Source organism: Lycorma delicatula, chromosome 12 (assembly GCF_047948215.1).
Source record: "Lycorma delicatula isolate Av1 chromosome 12, ASM4794821v1, whole genome shotgun sequence".
NCBI lineage: Eukaryota > Metazoa > Arthropoda > Insecta > Hemiptera > Fulgoridae > Lycorma > Lycorma delicatula.
Window position 1 is genome coordinate 24,861,478 of NC_134466.1, and position 27,004 is coordinate 24,888,481.

General features: G+C 32.5%; 1 protein-coding gene across 2 annotated transcripts in view; it reads left to right on the forward strand.

Moving 5' to 3' along the window:
• Window positions 1–22,598, forward strand: part of LOC142333277 (uncharacterized) — a 54,463-nt gene extending 31,865 nt beyond the window's left edge. Inside the window, exons 5-13 of one of the 2 annotated variants that reach the window (XM_075380288.1) lie at window positions 964–1,086; window positions 3,647–3,742; window positions 4,950–5,063; window positions 8,902–9,657; window positions 12,881–12,973; window positions 13,842–14,120; window positions 18,503–18,595; window positions 19,853–19,954; window positions 21,515–22,598. In XM_075380288.1, the coding sequence (XP_075236403.1) occupies window positions 964–1,086; window positions 3,647–3,742; window positions 4,950–5,063; window positions 8,902–9,657; window positions 12,881–12,973; window positions 13,842–14,120; window positions 18,503–18,595; window positions 19,853–19,954; window positions 21,515–22,387 (2,529 nt within the window). In that variant the 3' untranslated portion in view covers window positions 22,388–22,598. The remainder of the gene's footprint in view (window positions 1–963; window positions 1,087–3,646; window positions 3,743–4,949; window positions 5,064–8,901; window positions 9,658–12,880; window positions 12,974–13,841; window positions 14,121–18,502; window positions 18,596–19,852; window positions 19,955–21,514) is intronic. The other variant, XM_075380289.1, reaches the window with a different exon arrangement.
• Window positions 22,599–27,004: the final 4,406 nt, after the last annotated feature.

Genomic DNA, 27,004 nt, shown 5'->3' on the forward strand with positions numbered 1-27,004 from the left:
GCAGCCCACATATTACTACTGATAGGAGAGTTTGTTTCATACTTTCAGCGTGTCTGAAGTGATAAGGATCTTGTATATGTGCCTCTGCTACCTAATAAACCCATCTGACTTGGAATTCAGGATGAAGCAGATGTCGTTTCTATTACTCCAGACATGCTGACTAAAGTATGGAACAAACTCTTCTATCAGTAGTATGTGGGCCATGTGATAAAAAGTGCTCACATTGAATACTTCAAAAAAACTAAATTGGATGGGTTTATTAGGTAGCAGAGGCACATATACAACATCCTTATTAAAACCCCAAAGAAAAAAAATCAAATGGGTGGAGGTCTGCATGTCTTGGAGACCACTGAAAACAAGCTCTGTTATTGGGTCCATGCTGACCAATCCAGCAGTTGGGGAAAATATCATTCGACTGATCCCAGACAGGGATACATCTGATCCCAGATTACTAAAGAATATACGGAACTTGCAAGTGTGCTTCAAGTTATATAAGCAACATAACTGAAAAAAAAAGTTTAATAATATTGCTACATATTTTTATCGATATTGTCTTAGAAAAATTTTGTGAGATTTTTATAAAGCTTAAAATATTTTTAAAGCAAAAGCTCTAGAAATGATAAAATACCAGTGGTTATAGTTGTATTTATTTAGTAACTTTGTGCAGTGTAACACTGGATGTAGTTTTCATGTCACAATAAAACTTAGTTTTATGGAAAAGTAAAATAATTACTAAACACAGCTGAGTAATGATTTAATTGGTGTAATCATTTTTATTTATTGACTTCATTCACTCATTTTTTGTTTGTTTATGTTTTTATCAAAGTTATCAGAGATAACTTGCTGTTCAAAGAGTATAGTTCTACTATTTCTTTTAAAGTAGTAATGGTATTAATTTTATGATTATATTTTTTTTTACCATTAACTCATATCTTATGTAATAGTCTTTGATTTCATTTTTAGAATGACAGTAACTCTTACCAAAATGGAGGACTTTTTTTTCCACCGCATACTCGACAAAGTTTTCAAGTATGTGGTGGAAAAAAATCTTATTCCGAAAATGGATTTGTAAATTCACGTGGATGTGTAAGTATCTTGTAACATTTGTATTAAAAAGATTAATAATACCCTAATTCACATTTTCCATTCCTTTTATGAATTTAAGCTAAAAAAACACCCGGAAAAGTGTTGCTTGTGAATGCTATGCTACAACGGAATACTAATTAAGAAGAAAATTAAGAAGGGAGAATATGAAAATATGTACATCAGTAGAAAATGATTCCTACTAATAACGTTAAAGAAATGATTCTACTCTTGATTATAATTTTGAAATACAGGTCCCTAGATAGCCAGCCGTACTCTTCCTTGATCAATTCAAATTAATTGGTATCAACATAATTTCATAAAAATCAATTCATCCATTTTAAAGATTGCAAGGAAAACATCAGACAAAAAAGGCAAAAAAATTAGGTTTATTAGCTTGTACCCTTGAGTAAAATAATATAATTGCTTAGATATAGAGCTAAAATGGCTCAGCTGTTGAAATATTTACCAGAGCACAACCCTGGTTTGTTTTTACAGGTTTTATATAAACAATAAAAAGCCTTTTGTTGTTTATTAAAGCATTTCCTGCATTGCTTTTTTTTATTTTTTTATTTAATCATGTTCTTTGGGTTTTATAGTGCAGTGTCCTCTGTGCTGCAGTGTGGTGTGTTAGGTTATTGACTCTTGCTATTACTATCAAATGGAAGAAGCGATTCAGCAGCCAGCTAAAAATCATAGTGAAATTTCTTTTGTATTTTTATAAAGTACTGGGTATTGACCAGCACAATCTGATGAACGTGAAGGAACATTTTTTACTTAACATTAAGTGTTTTATGTTCCTTTAGATAGTAAGAAAATAACGATCTCCACAATCCACACCTTTCATAAAGTCTGTAGTTCACACTTAGAAGTGATGTATGTTGTTTTTTATGACACTTAAGTAAAAAAATGACCATACCATTTTTGAGTAAATATAATTTTATTTTGGAGTATATATGATTAACTTTTCTTACAACTTTATATTTATTAGTCATTATTCCATTAGCATATTATGTTGCGGTTTAGTCTTCTTACATTTTGAACTTCACTGCAGGTAGGTTCTGTAACCTATCTATAATTTTTTCCATTGCAATTATTAATCTTAAATTTTAGCCTGTGGTTCCATGAGAGAATACATTGTCATCCTGTAGTTATCTTTTTTGTTTTTTCTATATTCTACTGCACTTGCATACATAATCACCATAAAACCATCACCCCGTAGAAGTAAGTTCTTTAGTAAAACAGTAAGTCTCGAGCATTTTATTGTTCATGCATTACTTTAAAGATGATTGTTTAAAGCATTACTTTATGAAGATGATGTGTGACATTGTATCCTTTTTTATGAATTGTAGACATACCATAATTATAATTAATCAATAGAGATTCATAAACCGGAAAAACATTACCAATTAAATAAGTGATGCATCTTGTAATAGTCTTGAAAGTTGTTTATCCTTTATCGTTCCAGTAGGAAAGAAAAGACCAGTATATGTAGTAGTAGTAGTAGTAGTACAACTACTGTCAGTTCTTTAAAGCGTGTATTATACATGATTTTTTGGGTCTTTGGCAGCAATTTGTGATCCGTATGTATTAGTTTTGTTACAAATATTTTCAATAAAATATCTTGTGAACGTTGTAATAGTTGATTGGTTGCGTGTCTGCAGCAAATATAAAAAGAAGAAATTTTTTTCTCTGGAAAATGGGATATTTATAATGACCTGGTTCTGGGTTATTACCCCTCAATGTGATATACAACTTAAAAGAGTAATGTATGATAGGAAATATGACAGAAAAATTTCTATTTCAGAAAAAGCAATAAAACATGATACTGATTAAGAAGGGAAGAGTAATTTCATGCATTATAATAATTCAGGAATAAGATATGTATGACCTCTGGTAGGTTATAATAGATTATTCACTGAGTGCAGGGGCTCACATTTTATGAAAATTTGTTTCATGGTTATTAGACTATGGTCACTAAACCTGGGTTATATATTCTAGTTACTGGACTTACCCAAAGTTATCCGTTCAGAATATAATTTTAACTTTCATTCAGAAAAGAAAGTTTGTTACCGTCACTGATACCATAAATGTGTCAGAAAGGTTATGTGTCATAAGTTCTAAGAAAGGTTATTAAGTTCTAAGAATTTTTGAGACAAGCTTCCTTAGTTGGCGAATAGAAATCCCGTAGAATTGACTTTGAGTTTACTGAGCGATCCTGGATATTGTTCATGGTTGCAAATTAACAAAATGTACCAGTAACCATACCTCTTTGAGTGCATCCCTAGGTAACTGACAGAGAGAAGCTCATCAGATATCCACAATTTGTAGGCATGCATGACAGCATTTTCATCTGTAAACCATATTACTCTACTCCAAAATTTATAATATTCTGAACCTTGAAAAAAATCCATACACATGAACAGTTAATCTTAAGATATTATGAAATATGAATATTATATTATGAAATAATTATAAAAATATAAAATAAAATAAAAAAATTACAATTATAAAATTATCGTATAATATTATCTTATATAATTCTTTTTTGTTTTATTTTAAGAGTGGAGATTGTGGTTGCAACTCGAGAGACATTTATGATTTGTGTGAAAATGGAAATGCAAATGAATGTAAATCAGCAGCAAATTCATATTTAAAGGTAAGACGCCACAATGTTTACATTAATATGGTAACAATAAGCTAAATATTAGGCAAGTATATGAAAACTTTTAAGCTGTTTATAAATTAATAGAAATAGATGTGTGGAATTAAGAGAATTTTTGCAATTGGGACATCCTGACTCCAGTATCAGGGAGAAAACTCTCCTCACTTTGCTGGCCCACATTAGCTCCAGCATTGCACATTATGAAGGTTCCTCAGTTATGTTGTTGTATTCTACTACTATTAATAAAATCAAAGAAAACTTCCTGGCTCTTTTGTTAAGTGTAAAGATTCAGTAATTGTTAAAAACTTTTTTCTGATAATTGTAATGATGTTACTTACTACAGGTACTTTAAACAACTATTAAATGTGTTAAAAATGTAAGAAGTTTAATTTTGTTTACACTAGGATTTGATTATGGTGGATACTTGGTTACTTATTGTCAAGTAAGCCGTATTCTTACCTTATGTATTATTTTATACATAATTAAATTTTTTTTTTTAATGAAATGATCTCTATGAGAAGCATTCAGAAAGTTTTCTGCGTGACAGAAAAACAAATTTTTTTTTATTTTTACACATTTTGTAATTCCTTACATTTAGACTTTACATCTTTAGGCTTATTTAGACTTTTCAACCTTTTTATACTTTCAGTATAATGTTATTTGTCCCACTCTGCAAAGTAAATGGACTGCTCATATACATTTATATATATACATAAGTACTGGAGGATATAAATATAAGTTTTTTTATGCCCTGCCATATTCCCTTGATTCAGTTAGGATTCCTGATCTACTTTACCAATGGACAAGTTTTTGAGACAAGCTTCCTTAGTTGGCGAATAGAAATCCCTGTAGAATTGACTTTGAGTTTACTGAGTGATCCTGGATATTGTTCTTGGTTGCAAGTTAACTAAAAGTACCAATAACCATACCTCTTTGAGTCCATCCCTAGATAACCGGCAGAGAGAAGCTCATCAGACATCCACAATTTGTAGGCATGCATGACAGCATTTTCATCTGTAAACCATATTACTCTACTCCAAAATCTATAATTTTTTGAACCTTGCAAATAATTCATACACATGAACAGTTAAACTTAAGATATTATGAAATAATTATAAAAATATAAAATAAAATAAAAAAATTACAATTATAATATTTCTTATAATTTTATTTTATATAATTCTTTTTTGTTTTATTTAAGAGTGGAGATTGTGGTTGCAACTCAAGAGAGGTTTATGATTTGTGTGAAAATGGAAATGGGTATGAAAATGGATATGTAAACGAATGTAAATCGGCAGCAAATTCATATTTAAAGGTAAGACGCTACAATGTTTAGATTAATATGGTAACAATAAGCTAAATATTATAAGTAACTTTTTTTTTAAAGCAAAGAAGTTATAAAAATGTAGAGAATGACAAGTATATGAAAACTTTTAACCTGTTTATAAATTATTAGAAATAGAAGTGTGGAATTAAGAGATATGTAAATTAAATAACAAACACATATTCATCATGGAAATATATCCTTGGGTTCTGCATCAGTTGCTGTGTTTGTTATTTATTTAATACATGTTTTTTGCATTACCTTAATTGCTCTTTCACCATGCAGTTAATAAAGGAAAATATACCCTCGGCTTCTGCAATTAATACTCATAGTTTATTTAATGTATTTTATTATAACATCTACTATATACTGTTGATAACATCATCATTAGTTCAGGATTCCACAACTGCAATCTTAATGTATCTAAAGTTAGCTAGTCGAATACCAAACAACAAAATATTTCATATAAAGTAATAAAATACAATAAAATTTATAGATGCAACAGTTTATTTTGCAGGTCAATCAATATATATCTGCTAAACAAATTAAACGATGTGAAAGATAATGCGAAGGTGGATTATATTTTTTTGAAGTTCATTAATCATATCCTAAACACCTCTGCAAGTCGACCTCTGTGGTGCGACTGGTAGTAGCGTTTCGGTCTTTCATCCAGAGCCTCGGGTTTGAATCCTGGTCAGACATGGCATTTTCACATGCTACAAAAATTTTCATTCATCTTATCCTCTGAAGCAACATCTAATAGTGGTCCCGAAGGTTAAAAAACCTACATGAACACAAAAATTAACTCACACCAGAGAAAAAGTCCATTCCCAACAGTATGATTTCTCCGTTTGTTAGTGATGACAAACGTGTAGAGTATAAAAAATTATTGTGCACTGTAGATGATAAAAGCAAATATGTCCTACATTATAGAAATTTAAAATTATACCTTCAACAGGGGTTAGTGCTGTTGAAAATACATTGAGCTGTTTGTTTTAATCAATCTCCATGATTGAAAGATTGTTGAGAAAAATTTCAACACGTAGTGTGGTACAAGACATAAGATTGAAAAAAGTATATAAACTACTAATCAGCAGTGTTTATTGAAAAACTATTAAAATTTTAAGAAAACGAATCAATATGTGTTTAGGTAATGACAAAGATACGTTTAAAATACTACACATAAGTCCAAGAGTATTAAATTTATGGAAACTATATGGCGGAGTATCAATGTTGAAAATATAATTATTTTCTTCAATCTAATGTAGGTTAAATATGGATTTATCCTGCATTAGGTTTAATCCATATTAAACCTATATGTAGGTTTAATCATAATGGATTTGGCTAAATTAATCATGTATGATTATCGCTACAACCACTTTTTACCAGACAAATCTTTAACATATAAATGACACCACAAACACTATCCATATATAAATAAATTCGATACGGGTGTAGAAATTAGAATCGCTGTAAATCAGCCGGATGTATATACTGTTCCCAGCGATTATTTTTTGATCATTTGTGGGGAAACTTGTAGGCGGAAATGGGAAAAAAATCATCAGATTTAGTAGATTTTGCCAGTGCATTTTTATTTGATGAGATTAAGTATCTTATAAATGGTTAAGAAGTAGCTGGCACTATAAACATGGGTGTAACGATTATGAAAATGCGATTTCAATAACAAAATCTTTACTTTCATTGGCTGAAAGAGCTGGGTGGTTGAATGGTGAAAATAAAATTTACACGAACAATGATGGTAATTTTACTTTCTGTATACCATTATCAATGTTGATGGGTTTTGTTGAAGATTATAAAAAAGTAATCATAAACAATAGACAAGAATTAGTGTTGAAACGAAGTAATAACGACATAAACGCGATATATGCTACAGTTACAGATCATAGATCTAATTGGAAATAACAGAAATTGTTTGGAGTGTACCGTATTTAAAAGCAGCGCCTGAATATCAATTGGAATTAGTTAAATTGAGAGATTTAAGAGGTGAGTATGGAATTTAGAAATTGGGAACTTCACGAATAATCCAGTAGTTCCTCAAACAAATTTTATAACATGAAATGTAAACGCAGTTGGACAAACTGCCTTATGTTATTGCAGGGTTTCAAACCAATAGGAAAGATAAAACTTGTAGACGGATCAAAATTTGATTCTTGTAACATGAGAAGTATTAAAATGGTGATGTTAAATTCAACCCTGTATTCATATGAAGATTTACGAGGGAATCAGATGTTGATGTATATATGTTTATAGAATTTCAAAAATCATATTATAAAAATATCGAATTGCCATACACATTTTCAGATTACAAAAATAATTATCCATTATACGTGTTGGATTATTTGCAACAAGATGATTCTATAAAAACAGGTATTGTTGATTTGAGAATATTGATACCGAAAAAATTTCAAGCCTAATGCAACAGCATAATGCTTATTAATGTACGAGAATATAGTCGCTTATTCCCCATTAACTGATAAAATAAAACAAGTAATTAGATTATATATATATATATATATTATCAAAACTTTTTTGCGTTTCGATCGCCCCACCCTTTCCTCTGTCATTCAGCAATTCATTCAGTCCCAGGGACTGTTCTATCATCTTTGTAAATAGATAGGTGAAAGGTCCCATTAAGAATCGTTCGAGCAATGCAATTGGCTGTCTGAACACTTTTTCTTTGTGTCCAGAACTGTGTACTGAGGATGACACGTGTCGTATCATATTCGCTCTACCACATCTAATATAATGAAGTGTTGATTTTAATAAACATAACTCGTTGATGTTAGCTTTCAATGTATATATTAGGCGTATAGATCAAGGTCACATATGTATAATATTAAAAGTTAATTCATAAAAAACAAGTAATTATTTTAATTGGCAGCTTTCTACAATGCAGGCAATCCCCGAGTAATGATTGATGTCCTCAACAGTCTATAGTATGTTATAAATAAAATACATTATACATTAAAGAATCATTAACTCTGAAAATGTAGTTAAAGATTGCTGTTTATTGTAAAAAATGTAGTGAAAAAATTACTTTATATGAAATATTTTGCAATTAATTTTATAAAAAAGCCGCAGTTGGTATTCTGGCACCGGATTTAAACTGATACAATAAAGAATCATTAAAATGTTCAGATTGCAGCCGAGGAATCTCAAACTAATTATAATGATGCCAACAATCTATAGTAGATGTTATAATAAACAAAATTAAATAACAAACTACGACTATTGATGCAGAATTGGAGGGTATATTTTACATGATGAATGTGCATTAATTGAGGAATTCACATAGTAAAAGGTGAATTTACTGAAAAAATACATGTTGAAAGAGCGGTTGAGATGAATGTAAAAAAAACCTGCATTAAATAACAAAATACAGCAACTGATGCAGAACCTGAGAGTTTATTTTCCATGATGAATGTGCGTTTGTTGTTAAATTTACATAGTAAAAGAGTGGATATGGTTGAAAAATATATGGTGAAATAGGGAGTTTAAAGTATGGTATCCCTTGGATGTTCCAGCTTTCTCTGAAAGTAAGGATGACTGTTTTTTATGCAGAACCACCTGTGGTTTCTATACTACTGTCGAGAATTATATAGAATCATTTAATTAAACTTCTGGATTTCAGAAAATTTTGATATAATATTAGATTTTATAACTGAATTAAATTCAGAGTTGTGTAGTAACTAGAAGATTTAATTTTCTTGACAAGATTACCTTACAGAAGTATATACTTACTTCTCCAGCTATTAGCTGGAGAAACTTTATCAAAACCTATTTTGTAACAAATTCTACTGCATTACAGGTTCAGCAAAATACGTTGAAAAAGCAGCAACCACAACAGGTTTCATTTCGTACTCCGTTAACGGTGTCTCAAGAGCAAATTATGAATGAACAGATGCCATCAACAGTAATGTCAAAAGAGTTACTATATCCTTCTTCTACAGGTATGTCACAAAGGTATCCATGCAAACAAGATGGATCACCTACTAAAGAAATTTTAATGGCAGAGTGCTGTTTACAAACACCATCACCACCAACACTACGTAGCTCATGTCTTTCAGATCCACCAGTAATGGGGTACATGGACTGTAGCTATGCTCCTGAAGTTGTAAATGAACCAGTGAAAAATTGTGGATGTGCACTAGCTGTCGATACTCCTAAAGTATTGTGTAAGTCACCTTGTTGTTCGGCCAATAGGTTACCTTTGACAACTCAGCAACCACGTGCTAAAATGAATTCATTCACATATCATTCAAGAGGCTTACGGCAACTATCATTTCCAGCAGTGAACAATGAAAAACAAAGCAGATCAATATCATTCCTAAAAAATTCAATACCATCAAATTTATCTAGAGCGTCTACATCAGTTACTCTAAATTCTTTTCTAATGAATTCAAAATTCAAGAATGTGAAAGATTCCTTGGATCTTGTGCGTATGATGCATAGAAAAACAAGTGGTACTAATTCTTTACAATCTCAGGAGACAGACAGTATGCAGAAATCACAAAATCAGTCTGAAACAATAACATCAACTTTATCAGGAAGTCAACAACAACAGGTAACCAGTTTTTCAAGTAATAAAAATAAAATTTAATTATGTCGTTAGTCACTAAGGTGAGAGCAAAGGGGCAAATTGTCAGAAACTCATTAGTTCAAAAGATACAGCAAAAATGGGATGTAGAAGAGCTCACCCAGAACATATGTTCTGTGAGAGCTTTATTGGGCAAATTGGCTTATATTAGTCATTAATGAAAATGTATTCAGGCATTTTCTATACTTTCTACAACCCATGTTAGAGTAATGTATTTAAAGTGTATTACAGGGAGTATTTATATATTTTTGATTGATCTTGATTCTTCTTATTATATAAACCCACACAAACACTGCCAATTGTCCTCTAATTGGACAGCTGTGTGCAAGGTATGTGTTTATGCTAAGATAACTTTGACAAAATACATCCCAAGAAAATATTAAACAGATTGTTTCTCTTTTAGAACTTATTGATGTGACTTATGACAATTAGCTTTAGATTTTGATGTATTGGCTTTGATAATATGAATGCTATTTGTTTCTTTTCACCTGAAAAAAGAAATGAATGTGGTTAAAAAATTAATTAATCACAAGATACTTTATTAATAAGCAAGTAAAGATTCACTATTACAAACTAGAGAACAATTCCTATTATGTTTTATTGTAATTTTTAATATATTTGTTTTATTTTTCAGCTTCAAGTAAATTTATTGCATATACATTTTGGTATTATTTTCTAACAGATTCATTTAAGTTACAGATTTATTTTTACAACAATAGTATTACTAATTTCTTTTGTGTTAATTATATTATGAACTAATATGACATAGGGATTATTAGTTTTTTCCGTGGATTATGGATATCAGCTACTTTGGTCTTCAGCCGTTTTCTCAAACAAAAAAAAAAAAAACTTTCTACTTTGTTATTAAGCACTAACAACTATTAAAACATTCTTTTTAATAAAAATGTTACAAACTTTAGGAAATCTTGATTTAAAACATATCTCATTGTATATTTTCCTAGGTTTTCCCTTAGGGGTCATCCCTTCTTATTTCTTTTCTCTTAACAGCCTCTGCGTCTGATGACAGGGGTCTGAGGCCTCGGAGTTGATATCTTCATCCATCTCTGATACAAGGGAAGTTTAGTGGCTGGCATCAGGTTATACCAACCTATATGGAGAGGTTAGCATTGTTGTCTCACAATCCAAACTTGATGCACTCCTGAAGACATTTTGTGTTGCTGAAGTACTTTATCTATCTGAGCTCTCTGTGCTTTTGGAGTCTCCATAGTTTTATGCTGAACAGTCTCTGTGTTCAAATTAGACCTACGTTTCACAAAGTTACTTCTGTACCATTGCCATACCTTCCTTCGCCTTATGACTGATTGAATTACTGGTGTTTTTGGCTGTCTCAGATGTCTCCTTAACATCCTTATGTAGAGTATCCATTGGTGGCTAAAACTTGACAGGTTTTACTGATTTTTTTTTCAAAGATTTCATTCTACTGATTTTGGACAGTTTCCTGAACGACAATGGTGTTTCCTTTTTCAGTTGTCACAAACTGGAGGAGTTTTGCACAGATTGCATTCCATGACTTTCTGCCCCACAAATGCAAATTTCTTACCCATCACATCTGACTGCCAATGTCTGAAACACTGACTCTTTAAATAATGCACGGGTTGCAGAATGAAAGCTTGCATATCAAAATGACAATGTATACCACCATGTATTTTCTTGGGTAAAGAGGGTTTGTTGAATTTTAACACAAGCAAAGCAGAAGGAAGAGGTGAAATGGTTGACCATTTCCGCTCATGGTCAATCTGCGGTATTGAGTCACTCCTTGTCGTGACAATTCTTCCACTATTCCTTCTTCCAAACTCCTTGTGATGAGTTAAGGTGCTACGAGGTTACACAAGCACAGGGAAATCCGATCTTCTTTAAAACTTTGAATTTTTTGAGATTGAATATTATTCACTAACATACTGTAAGAAGTCTTGCAAATTTCCTTCACAGAACCAGTAGCACACCTTACCTCCCAGGCACTCAAGAATCGGCAGATTTTCTTGAACCATTCTATCGGCTGATTCTGAACAAGGGTGTTTATGGGCACCTTCTGAAGAAAGTGCCCATAAACACCGTGAATGAATATTGATCTCCTCTGTAACAAAGCTAGACACGGGTTCACTCCCACTCCAGGGCTAATAAACACGGAGGCCTCGTACTCCGGAGAAATTGACATATGTCCTAGCTGAGTACAGATGTGTAATCTCTGCACTGACTCCAGGCCCCTATTCGCTGAAGATTTCAGGGCTCCCATGCATCGACATACATGGGCACTATCTTATTACATGCTTGCTATTGCAGGGGGGCATGTGGACAGTGGAAGGCTTTCTGTTACACCTGCAGTCATGTTGATCCTGATCAGCATATCGCCAGCTCTAAAGATGGTATAAGTCTGTTCAAAAATCGTTTAGTTAAAAAACACAATTGTCATGTATAGTCCACTACTATCATAATGAAGTTGGAAATAGGTCAGAATAATTGTTACAAATAATTATCACATGTTTGTTAAATATTCAGAGCTCCAGTAACCACCAAAATGTATTGTTCTTAATGTACAACTGTTACTGCCCTAGAGAAGGAACATAGATTATACGTTCTGGAAGTGGGGATTATCTACCTCAGGGCATGATTACTGTTAGTAAAAATCATAATTATTAAAAAAAAATGAGGACATGTACTAAATTTTTTTAAAATTTATAAATACTGATTTGACAATGTTTCTGTGATCTTAATGTTCGTTCCAGCTAGGAGTAGTTTTGTTACATATTGTAACAAAGAACTTCCATAATTACCTCAGTTTTTTAAAGAATTTCTTTCTAAATTAATAAGTTATTGTTTCATTCACCCATTTAATTAAATAATGAACATCTTAATTTTTAAATGAAATGATGGTCTTAATAAACAGACAGATAAAATATTATTACCAATCAGGCAATATTTAGTGGATGTAGTGGCAATCATGTTAATTTTATTTTTGTAATTTAACTTTTACCACAAGCAATTAATGTTAGCAACATAACTGATCACTGAATGCCAAATTGAACTTCAGATTATAGTATCAGTATAATAAAACTGGTACGCTACAATTATATGAATATTAATTTAATTGCTTTATTTTAGTGTAATAATTGTTAATTAATTTTAGATAAATTTTTTATCTAGTACAAATTTTTTTTTGTTTAATTTTCAGAATGGAAGTGACTGTTGGTCTAAAGGAAACAATTGTATAATTTGTGGAAGTGAAGTGAAAAATGGAACTAAATTTACCAGTTCATTTGCAAATGTAAGAGTTAAAAAAATTTATATAATGCAAATTAAAATAAATTCATATAATATTAATTATATGAAAAATATCACAACCAGTTATTTTGCTCTATTAAATCTGTTAAAATAAAATGAATATTTTAGTATAGTAACTTTTTTTTTGTTCACTTGAAATAATATGTACCTGTGGCATGTGTACATGCTTAACTTCTAAGAGTATGTATTTTTAAAGCGCTAGAAATCCATTCTTACTACAAAAAAATATAAATCTCAGATTTTAATGACTTAATTCATTGCAAGTAATGACTGCCCCTAATAACTTAAAGGTCCAAACTTGCTGTTAATAATTTTGCTGTCACTTTATTTAATCTTTAATTAATTTTATTTAATCATAGTCTTTGTTCTTTGTTTTATTGTAATATTCTTTCAGCGATATGAAAAACTGTTTTCACCGAAATAATTTTGATATTCAAAATGTATTTTAACACAAAACTTACTGGAACTGTAAGGTTTTATAAACCTAACAATTTTTTAATACGCTAGAAAGAATGAAAGCATATTTAGTTACAGTTGTGTTTAGTTAGTAAATTTCTATATGGATGTAATTTTCATTTAACAATAAAACTGTTAGTTTTTGAAAAATAAAATACTATTACACAAAGCTGATTAATGATCTGGTTGATGTTATAATTTTATCGACTCTGATATTCATTTTGTGCTTGTTTATTATTTTTTATTAAGTTAAACAGAGAAAACTAATTGTTCAAACAGCATAGTTCTATGATTCTTTTTAACAAGTAATAGTTTGTATCAATATCAATTAGTTTAATTTTTTTTTTAATCATTAACTGATATCTTATGTAATAGTCTTTTGTTTCATTTTTTAGAATGGAAATAACTCTTATCAAAATGGAGAAAGACCAATATTATTTCTAAAAAAACCATTGACACCATTGAATTTATCTAGAACAATTTCATCCGATACACTAGATTCTTTTATAATCAATCCCAATTTCAAGAATGTGAAAGATTCCCTTGATCTTAAGCGTATGACATTAAACAGGAGTAGTGAAAATTCTTCACAGTCTCTGCAAATAAATAAAATGCAAAAATCACAAAATCAGTCTCAATTGATGACAACATCCAGTTTAACAAAAAGACAACAGGTAACCAATTTTTCAAATAATAAAAATAAAATAAGAACATACTCATGTTAAAAAAATTGATGTAGAAAAACTGTATTTTTACAAAATGAGACTTTTACTTCTCAACATAATCCCCACCAATATTAATACACTTGTCTCAACGATGAACTAATTTTTTTAATACCTGATGCAAAGAAGTCTTTGTTTTGTTATTTTGAGCCACTTTCCCCTAAACTCTTTGACCTCCTCATTGTTTCTGAACTTTTTTCCATGTAGTGCCTCCTTGAGTGGACCAAACAAATGAAAATACGAGGGAGCCAAATCTGGATTGTAGGGAGGTTGAGGTAGTATCTCCCAACCCATTTTTCCAGTGGTTTCTCAGGTCAGCTGGGCAGGGTGAGGGTGAGCATTGTTATGTAGCAATATATATATCACGCCTTTTCTTTGAGATCCACGATGTTTTTCTCTCATTGCTGGCTTTACTTTTTTCATCAACATGTCTTGAGTAGTAGACACTATTTACTGTATGTTGATTTTCCACAATCACAAAAGACGACACCTTGGACATCCCAAAAGATTGTCAACATGACTTTTCCCCGCTGATGCTTGGGTTCTGAATTTCTTTTGGACAGGTGAGCTGGTCCATTTCGTGCTTTGTCATCACTTGTTAAAATCATGTTTAGAAAAGGGTCACCTTCCCTTTCATAGCGTTCTTTCAAGTCTGTACACACTTCGAGTCTTGTTTACTTTTGTTGCGTTAACTCTTTCGGGACCCACCTTGCACTGGTTTTGCTGGTGTTATGAACTGTGCTAACACTTTCTGCAACTGCAACTATTTTTGCTATATGTTCAACTGTAATATGTCGGTCTTCAGGACCAGACATATTACAAGGATGTTGATACTTCAACTGGCCGGCCAGGACGTTGCTTGTCACAGGTTTGATCATTTTTGAACTGTTCTACCCACTTATAATTTCTGTGATTCATACAACTTTCACCATACTGTAAATTCATTTGAGAAAAGATTTTAGCTGGTTTTTCACCTAGCAAAAAGCAGATCACTGAATATTGTTCAACTAATGTGGAAACTTCAAGCAGACACGATATCATTAAATGCAATATTGAGATTATAAACAAAGCAATTTTTATTCGTCAGCTGTTCTCAGCTCATTCCATTGATACCAACCTAAAGTCATGAAAGTACAAGAGTACAAACTGTTTATTTCTACATCATTTTGTATTTTTAATTATTGAATGTCCCTCATGTATGTATGTATATATACACACACACACACACACGAGGTGCTATCCAAAAGTTTGGGGAATTTGAATTTCGCACGCGAACCATTGTTGGTACGACCTGCTGCCGCACGATGTGGCTAACTGTATTCTTTTTGAATCAGTGTTACAACAGCTGTGACTGTGAGAGGCTGCATTGTTGACTTTTTTGTGCGGTGGTGTAACGTTGTTTTACTGCTTCAGCGAAGTTCTAAATAGCAGACTTTAAAGAGCAAAGAACCTGCATCAAATTTTGCTTTATGCTTAAAAAAACTGGTGCAGAAACCCATCGCATGTTTGTGGAAGCATTTGGTGACAATGCTATGAGTAAAAGTAAAACTTTGTTGTGGTACAAACAATTCAAAGAGGACGAACGACAGTTGATGACGATGAGCGTTCAGGAAGACCATCAACAAGCACAACACCAAAAAACATCGCGAAAGTGCGAGAGGCTATTGTTGCAGATTGTAGACAAACAATCCGTGATGTTTGTGCAATTGTACAAATGTCATATGGGTCCGTGCAATGCATGTTGTCGAACAATTTGAACATGAGACGCATTGCTGCAGAATTCGTACTGAGACTGTTGAACAGTAACCAGAAACAAAATCGCGTAGCTGTCTGTAGTGAATTGAAAAATTCAACAAGAGATGACCCTAACTTCATCTCCAACATCATAACCGGTGATGAGACGTGTGTACAGGTATGACCCTGAAACTAAATAGCAGTAGTTGCAGTGGAAGTCGCCAAGTTCACCGTGGCCAAAAAAAGCACGCCAAGTTTGCAGCAACTTGAAGTCCATGATGATTGTATTTTCCGACATCAAAGGCATTATCCATAAGGAATTTGTTCCTCTTGGTCAAACTGTCAGTAGGATGTTCTATTGTGAAGCTTTGAAGCGGTTACGTGAAAGCATTAGGTGCAAACATTCAGATCTGTAGGGTAACAACAGTTGGATTCTGCACCATGACAACGCGCCCGCGTATACATTGCTAGCTGTTCGGAATTTCTTGGCTTCCAGAAAGACGGTAGTGATTACCCATCCACTCTATTCGCCTGACCTTGCCCAGTGTGACTTTTTTCTCTTTCCGGAAATAAAATTTCAATTGAAAGACCGTCTTTTTAACAATTGAGATTCAGGAAGAAACGCAGAATGTGCTTCGAACACTTATACCTGCAGACTTCCAGGGATGCATGGAATCATGGGAAATATGCTGGGATCACTGTATCAATGTCCAAGGGGGGATTACTTTGAAGGAGACAGTGGAAATAAGTTATGGTAAGCTATTTTATTTTTATGGTAAAATTCCCCGAACTTTTGGGTAGCACCTCGTGTGTATATATATATATATATATATATATATATATATATATATATATATATATATATACACACACGAGGTGCTACCCAAAAGTTGCTACTCCTATAAATGGGCAACTGTGTGAAGCAGCTGTCTTAATTATAAGATTCCCCAAAAAAATGTTAAGTTTATTTTCTTTTGGAACTTGTTGATATGACTTAATAAGTAGCTTTATTATTTTCTTTTGGAACTTGATATGACTTAATAAAAAGTAGCTTTAGATTGTGATTTATTTTTTGGTAATATGAATGCTATTTGTTTCTTTTCACCTCAAAAAAGAAATGAATGTGTTGAAAAAATCAATTTATCACAGGATTCTTTATTAATAAGAAAAAATAAAATTTGTTGTTACACACCCAAGAAAGAAATGCTTTTATTGTCATTTTTGGTATATTTATTTTTAGTTATATGAAAAGAATATATTGGGATAATTATTATTAAAAATCATAATTGTTATTTAAATTCTGAACAATCGCAACTAAATCTCTTATACATCAATCTTCATTATATATAATATTGCTTTGATTGTTTTTCTGTGATTTGTGTTCATCCAGACTTCAAGCAAAAACTCGCAGCCTGGACGCAAGAATGTTTAAAAACCTAGGCCAATTTGCATGCCTGTGCAGGAAGCTCTCCTGCTGAACAAGAACGTTCCCCCTAAAGACATTACGCAGCCCACCTACCAATTCAAAAACTATTAGCTGATGATCACTCTCGCAATCATCAACTATAGACCAGTTAAGAATCCTAACAGGGATATCCTTACCCATGGTAACATTGATGTTGGTACCATGGAAGGCCCTCTGCAAACCAACTGCACTGATGTAGGTAGACGATTCGCTGGCTGTATTAAAGACATCAAAATGATGCTGCGTGATGAAACCTTAGATCAATTCCCCACCATCATCTGTGATCTCACTGTGCCAAAGAGCCGATTTGGCATTTGCATCAACTCCTATAAGAATAGGACATCTGCTACCAATCTAACAATCCCGTCATTCCAAATGCTGTGCAGGTGGGATCTCTGTACTGAAAGTACGAACTAATGACAGCAATATTCAGATCATCCACGGCAAGCTTGATGATGGGATGTGTGTCAGAGGCCTGCTGTATGAAGATACTGTCTAAAGACTTCCTGCACAGTACGGCAGACTTGCTGTCACCGATGAAAAACTTCTTCCAACCTGGAAAACCTGGCAGATCACCCCTGACCACGTACGTGTGTTGCAGAACATCGAGGCTCCATCTCTCGACAACTTCACCTAATTCAATTTGGACTGCATAGGCACCCTGGGCTTTTAGCTGACCGAACCTAACCGTCAAGGGAGTTGAAATAAATCTCAATTTCCCTCTTGTAACAACCACACTCCTTGCCGTTTAAAGTGTGCCTATGACAGTAACTCGCAACAATAAAGATGCATTAATCTTGCGTAAAACAAATTTCTGCTTGGAATAAACAAACTGCTTGGTGCCACGCCCACTGTTACCCCGGGGCCATGATCCAGCAGTGCTACCATACACTATTGTCATAAATAATTACCCTAATTAAAATATCTTTTACAAATTTAATTGATATTCTTACGAAGCAGAAAAATTTGGGTTGCGCGACTTTGCAATCATTCTGTATTAAAAATATAGTATCAGTGGTAGTAATTGGTAGGTTAGATGTATGAATATTTCATTTACCGCCTTATTTCAGTTTAATAATTGTTAATTTTGTTTATAAAAATTTTTTATTTACATAATTTTTTTTTTCATTTTAAGAATGGAAATGACAGTTCGTCTACAGGAAACAACTGTATATATTGTGGAGCTGAAGTGAAAAATGGAACTAAATCTGCAAGTTTATTTGCAAATGTAAGATTAAAAATATGTATAATATTTATAATATTATAATATATTATATTATAATATTTATAATAACATAATATATTATATTATAATATTTATAATAACAGTAATTGTATCCAAAATATCACAACCAATTTCTTTTATCTGACTCCATGACTTGTTTAACATTTTCTTCAGATTCCTTCGATTGTCCCGTACTTTTGCTTTTACACAGATATTCTATTGTTTCAAACTGATTCTGTCATTGACGAATGTTATTGCCAGACACAGGATCACAATTAAAACTGTATGGAACGCAATTAGAACTAAAATTATAGATTCACTAAGTAAATATGTAATCATACTGAGTAACACAAAATGCTTTTTGTTCTAATTTTGCTTTCAAGCACCATCTTTGCTAACAATGCAGTCTAGCAGAAAGATAGAGAATCAATCTATGTCCATGTGTGCAACTAACACTTTGCTTTTTGCTTCTTTATTCCAACCTTAAATCAGCACTGTACATATCATCCAAGAGATATTGTAACAAATTAAAACCCCAATTTCTTTTCACTCGGTATAATACAAAATATTACGTGTTTTAATATTGGCTGTGGCCCGTTTGTACATGTGTTGTTGCTAAGAGGATATTTTTTTTAAAGTACTACAAAAATCCATTGTTCCTAAAAAATATGAATGTCGATTTTAAGGATGATATAATTCAGGGCAAGTAATAATTACTGCTTTCTATAAATACAATTTTTGGAAATTGAAGGATTTGATATATAAACAGCATAGTGTGTGATCTAAACTGTTAAAATTTGTTGTCACAATTTTGGGCACAAGTTCTTTCTACAAACTGATTTTTTTTTAATTTAATGGAAAGGCAGAATTTTCCTCTAAAAATAAGTATGTATCCACTGATGATGACATTGGTGATAATTTGAAGTAAGCTCATCAAATCTACTACACTTACCTAATAGCTTAGCTTTGTATTGAGTAGACAACATTTTCATCAGTAAACCAGATTACTCTGCTTCAATCTATAATTATCTATAATTTTCTGAAGCCTTAAAGTGGCCTATACAGGGACAGTTAAACTCAAGATAATTCAGCAACTTATCTGAAACCAGTTATTTGTTAATTTTTGTCAACATTAACCTTTGAATGTAGATGTAGAGAGGTATCATGTATATGAACTGGCGAAAGTTTAACAATTATTTTATTTCAATCTTTAATTAATGATTCATTTTATGTTATAATTTTTTTTTGTTTTATTTTAAGAATGGAAATTGTAGTGACAACTCAGGAGGCATCAGTGATTTAAATGAAAATGGAAGTAAAAATGAAAATGAAAGTGAATCGGTGGCAAGTATATATTTAAATGTAAGGCACAGCAATGTTTACATTAATATGCTAAAAATAAACTAACCACTATACGTAACTAATTTATTTTTAAAGCAAAGAAATAATAAAAATACTGAGAATGACAAGCAGGTGCAAACTTCTTAGCATTTTGATAATGAAATTTTAAGAATTAAGTGTTACATTAACAGAATCAAAATTATTCAATAAATTGGTAGCAATTAGTCTACTGTGAAACCTTGATTACAGAGAATAATTAACTTCACTAAAACGGTTTTGGTATGTTACAATGAAACTAGCTAAAACATTTTATTGTTTCTCCAATAGTCAGCACTGATAGTTACCGTGTTATAGACATTATGGAAAATGTCATTTTGCTTACATGTTGTGAAATTAAAAGGGGTCAAATTCCAAGAAACTAAGAGTAAAAAAAGCTGGTGGTATTCATGTGAGAAACAAATATAATAATCCGTATGATTTTATAGCAAGTATCCTCACTATATACTAATGCTATTTTTCAAGATTATTTCTGGCTACGTTTAGGCACTTGTCGTCCTACCTTTCTGTTAACTTTCTCATTTCAATAATAAAGTTGTTCATTTTTAAAGAATTAATCACGTTGGTGTCTGACCCATTCTTGTCAAAATGCTTGACCTTAAATATATAATCTTTTTTACTACCAAAGAAAGTATATTTTTATATTCTATGAATGTATATTTGTACATAAATGTTTGCTTAAAATGTGAAGTGACCTGATCTTAAAGAATTTTTTAATCATTGATTTTATTAAATTCTTAGGATAGTTAGAGTAAGTTTATATAGTATGTTATATAATTATATTTTTGAGTGATTTGCTGATTAAATCATATTTGTTTCCGATAAATGAAATTTACATACTCGTCTATGGCTTTATGACATTAACTCCAGCATCGGTGTTATGAAGGTTTCTCAATTATATTGCAATATTCTGCCACTAATAGTGAAGACAAGGAAAACCTCAGTGTAAAAATTAATTGTTTAAATTTTTTTCTGATTGTAATAATGTACATGTACTTTGTGGTAAAACAGTTATTAAATATTATAATAGTAAGAAGGATAAATTTTTTTGGAATCAAATTCTCTAAAACTTTTGTTTAATAAGTTTAATATATTATCTATTTAACAGTTATTTTATGCCAAACATAAAATAGTGTGTTTTTTGACCCCGATCTTTTGTCTTTTACCAGTGATTTCTTGAAATTGAATAAAAATGCAATTCTGGAAACTATTCTTTTTTTTTCAATTATCGAGGTCAGATTTCATATACAACCGCTAAATTCATCTCTTCATTTGAGTCCCAAGAATTACAGTGGCTTAACTTTACTGAAAGATGAAATCTTTCACAAGCCTATACTCTTTAATGAACAATTTCCAAACCTCTGTTTCTATGTAGTTATTTCTTTATTTTCACCATCAGAACATGTCCTGAAAGTTTTTCATTTTATGTGAATCATTTTTTGTGAGTGCGTGTGCACGTGCATGTGTTTGTAGTATTTATTGTTTTTATAAATTTGAAGATGTACAATTTTTTTCTCTTTTCAGACTCGAACATCATCATCAGCCAGAACTTCATCGATGCTTCATTTCTTAGCAGATTCCAAAGCACCGCTTATACAGCAAAACACGTTACAAATTCAGCAATCGCAGCAGAGTGGACAAATGCCGACAATGATAAACATATCACAACAGTTACTGTGTCCTTCAACGGGTATGTCACAATTGTATCCGTGCCCAGAAGGTAGAGAACCAACTAAAGAAATTATATCGCAGTGTTCACCACCACAATCATCATGCTCATGTCCTTCAGATCCATCAGTAATGGATATCAGTTGTGCTCCTGTTCCGGTGGCAAATAGGTCATCTAATAAAGGGCCATTAACTTCATCGATAACTGTACAACAATCACAAGGGCTTTCTTCAAAATCATGTGCGAACGGACCACGTGCTAAAGGTGGTGGTTTGTGTAGTAAAAGTACTTTACTGATATATCATTCAAGGGCTTTACAGCCATTGTCATTTCAAGTAGTGAACATTAAAAAATATGACAGATCAATATTACTACCAAAAAATACATTTAAACCAATAAAACCAATGAAACCATTGAGGCCGCCATTGCAACCACAGAGGCCATTGAAACCATTGAAGCCGCCATTGCAACCACAGAGGCCATTGAAACCATTGAAGCCGCCATTGCAACCACAGAGGCCATTGCAACCATTGAAGCCGCCATTGCAACCACAGAGGCCATTGAAGCCACTGAAAACATTCAAACCATCAAAACCAGTGAATTTATCTATAATGTTTACATCTGGAAAAATATCTATAGTCGCTCCAAAAGTCAAGGAATTTCCCACTTTATCCAAAAAAAAGAACAACAGCTGTATTGGCTTCCAAATATTGATAAATTTCCAATAATAAGTGCTGAAAATTCTTCACAATCTCAGCAGATGAATAAAATGCAAAAATCACTAAATAAATTTCAAGAGATACAGTTATCAGGAAGATGACAACAATAGCAACTATGACCACGTCGATGATGACGAAGACAGCAACGACAACAGCAGCAGCAGCAGCAACAGGAACCAATTTTTCATGTAATAAAAATAAAATTTAATTATATTGTTAGTCACTAAGATTGGGGCAGAAGTTATAGGAAGAATCTGGGATATGCTACAATTAGTTTATTTTATTCATTTTTCCATACTTTCTGCAGATCATGTTAAAGAATGGATTTATATGTGCAGAGTATTAAACATAAAAGAGGGTGCCATAATTTACAGAAGGTGTTGAAAATGATATCCATCCACTCATTTCTTTGCACTTGTTAAGCACATTTGACCATGTTTTTGGCTGCACCCTGTGTATTTTCTGATGACATTGGTAATGCTTATCTTGAATTTCTTGCAAGGTGTGTGAATTGCTCCTATAAAAAATTTATTTTGATTAACTCCACAGAAAGAAGTTTGGATTAGTCAATATCAGGGAATCTTGGTGCCCACAACCTTTTAAAAATGATTCTTCCACCAAAAAAATCTTAAAGAATCTCACTCTTAATATAGAGTAGAGTGAACTGTATGACCAGCAGTCATGCCCATCCACTTAGAGTAAGACAATGAAATTTTGGATAATTTCTAGGTAGACTGCAGATCCATTAAAAAAAACGAGGGTTTATAATTTGCTACCTTGAAACCACACACATATGCTTATTATTTGTGGGTATAGGAAAGATTTAAAGAAAATGTGCGGGTTTTCACCCCGATCAGGTATTTCTAACTGTTAACATACTCGCCAAGGTGAAACCGTGCTTCATCTGTGAAAAACATTTTATTTAAAATGTTAATGTTACCTCTAATCAAGTTACCATTCACAGCAATGTGTACCCCTTTAGCAAAATCAGCATTAACTCGTGGAAAACCTGCATTCGATATGAATAACATTTATCATTCTCCTCACTGCAGTGTGCGCTGAACCAAGTAAAATGTTCTTTTCTTGGCTTAATATCTACAAATGTTTATGCGATCTTGTAACTGCCGCTTTAATGTTACATATTACCTGCATCATTAAAACTGACCTGTGTCGGGCAGTTTCTTTTTACACCAAATCTTTTTCACAAAATTTTTTAACTACCTTCTGAATAACACATTATTTAAGTTTCTATCACAAATACACTTTCTTCAACAGTTAACCGCATTTTAACAAACAACATACGATTAGAAAACCTTGTTCAAAAGCTAATGCACGACACAGACTGGCAATACTCAAATGTGCAGTCAATAAAAGACCTCCCCACTCTAGCTCCATTTGTACAAACATTTATCACATTATTTTACCCATCTCAACCAGTGGATGCATTTTAACAAAAATCTGCATTTAGTATAAACTACTCAGTGATGATGTTAAGTTGAATATTTGTTCCAAGTTATCTTGAACTATTAAACCCGTGAATTTGATGGTGAGAATTTGTTGTGAATGTGTGATTGATATATATATATATATATATATATATATATATATATATTAAATCAAACACTTCCTATTCTCCTATGACATAAGAGCTATGTCTTATGCTAAGATGTTTTTCTTTTGGAGTTTATTGATATGACTTCAGTAGTAGCTTTAGATTGTGATATACTGACTTTGGTAATATGAATGGTGTTTGTTTATTTTCACCCCAAAAACGATATGAATGTAGTTGAAAAAAAATTTATCGCAGTGTTTTTTATTAACAAAAAAAATGTAAAATTCACAATCACTCGCTCGAGAAAGATTTCTATAATGCTTTTGTCATTTTCAGTATTTTTATTTTTTATTCCTTAGCTTCAAATAGATTTATTGCGTATACATTGTGTAGTGTTTTGTTTTAAAACAGTAAAATGTTGTAACCTGTTATTAAATTTTGTTTTGTTAATTGGGTCCATGCTGACCAATCCAGTAGTTGGGGAAGTGTCATTCAATTGATCCCAGGCAGAGTTATGCTAATGAGGAGCATTGTACATGTCATAGAAGTAATATTATAATAAATTAAAACCCCCAATATTTTTTTTTTGTTCACCAGGTATAATACAATTTATTAAATTATTTAATAACATGAACTCGTGGCCCGTGTGCACATATGTTGGTATAAGAAGAAACTTTTGTGAGAGTAATTAAAAAACCCATTCTTAATATAAAATTAATCTTAGAATTTAATGATGACATAATTCTTTGCAAATAATGATTGGCTTCTGTAAATACTTTTTTTTTAAATTCATGGCTCAGACTTTCTGTTCATAATGCCTTCTTCTTTAGCTGTCACTTTAATTTTTAACCAGACTTTGCTCTTTGTCCTATTGGAATATTTTTTCAAAAGTATGCTAAACTAAACCTTACCAAAATAATTTTGATATTCAAATACATTGTAAAACAAAACTTACTAGAACTTTCAAATTGTTTCAAAAATAAAAACTATATTCTCTAATATTTTACTTGATAGCTAACTTTATTTAATATAACATTACCAATCATAGAGCTTAAATGTTACAATATATTATATGTTCTTGCTCTCACATACACACACACACACTCTGTGTGTGCATGTGTGTCTTATGTGTGTGTGTGTGTGTCTTGTGTATGTATATATATTATATATAGTTTTTATTATTCTTTTTTCAGAATTTGATCAGATTCAACTGCATCACTACCTTACAGCAAAATATGGTGGAGTCGAAATCAAGCGGGATGGCGAGGTTAGATCAGGGGGATGGCGAGGTTAGATCAGGGGGATGGCGAGGTTAAAATAAGGGGGTCAAAATAAGTGGGGTGGAAGAGGTTAAGATTAGGTCAGGGTCAAGATCAGACAGGATGGCGAGATTAGATCAGGCGGGGTGTATAAGATAAGATTAGGCGCGGGGTCAAGATCAGGAAGGGTCAATCAGGGTCAAGGTCAGTCACTTTAATTTTTAACCAGATTTTGCTCTTTTTACTATTGCAGTATTTTTTCAAAAGTATGCTAAACTAAACCTTACCAAAATAATATTGATATTCAAATACATTGTAAAACAAAACTTACTAGAACTTTCTAATCGTTCCAAAAATAAAAACTATCTTCTCTAATGTCTTATTTGATAGCTAACTTTATTTAATAAAACATTGCCGATCATAGAGCTTAAATGTTACAATATATTATATGTATGTGTGTCTCGTGTATATATATATATATATATAGTTTTTATTATTCTTTTTTCAGAATTCGATCATCAGATTCAACTGCATCACTACCTTACAGCAAAATATAGTGGAGTCAAGATCAAGCGGGATGGCGAGGCTAGATAGGCAGGTTAGATCAGTGGGATGGCGAGGTTAAAAGAAGGGGGGTTCAAAATGAGCGGGGTGGAAGAAGTTAAGATTAGGTCGGGGTCAAGATCAGCCAGGGTCAGACAGGGTGGCGAGATTTGATCAGGCGGGGTTGTATAGGTTAAGATTAGGCGCGGGGTCAAGATCAGGAAGGGTCAGTCAGGGTCAAGGTCAGTCTGGGGTCAAAATAAGCAGGTTGACGAGCTTAAAGATCAGGCAGGGTCAAGATCTAGCGGGGCGGTAAGTTTAAAATCATGTGGGGTCTAAATAAGCAGGGTGGTGGGGTCAAGATCAGGCGCAATCAAGATCAGGCAGGATCAAAATCAAACAAAGATGACCTCTCTGGTAAAGCCAATCAGGGCTTGGAATGGAGGGGGGTGGTGTGGCGATCTGGATCGTCACAAGCTGGTTGTCTTCCCTTATGGGGTGAGGTTGTAAACCGATTGAACTAATAAAAGCAAAGCACACATGCCGATTTAATTTCTTTAAAGCATTTAACTTAGATGTTTATTAAGTTCAATCGAATGATTAATTATATTTATAAATCCTTTCAACAAAACTTTGTAGTTTCAAAAATTCAATCGAATTAAGTAAGAGATGTTTAGGTAACCTGAGACGTTGTATCTCCCTCTATGAATCATGAGACCTTGTCGATGGTGAGGGGGCTTGAGTGCTCAGCGATACAGAGTAGCTGGACCGAAGGTGCAACCGTATCGGAGAGGTATCTATTGAGAGCCAGACTAAGGAATGATTCCTGAAAGAGCTCTTTAAGTAGTTTTTAGGGTGTAGGTCAGGATGACTTTGGTCATTTCAACTACATTCAATCCTCTGCGTACTCTGAGTACTGCGCAGCTGAAAGCAATGGAAAACTACAGCTGCTTCTTTTTCCAAGAAAATGTAGCTCTCTGCATTTTTGTATAACAATGATGGAGGCGGCTTCCTCGGTAAAATGTTCTGGAGGTAAACTAGTCCCCTATTCAGATCTCTGGGTGGAGATAGGCCAGATAGGCCTTGGATAAAGAGTAGTATTTAAAAAGTTCCTTAAACTTCATACGTGGATAATTTTTTCTGTTCAATTCCATTATGTAAAAAATTAGAATCTACATATATTTGCTTGCGGGGCAATAAATCCTACCGAAAAGGGTAGGCCTTTTCTTCCAAATGACAAGACCATGAGCCGGGCTGAATTTTCATTTAGTG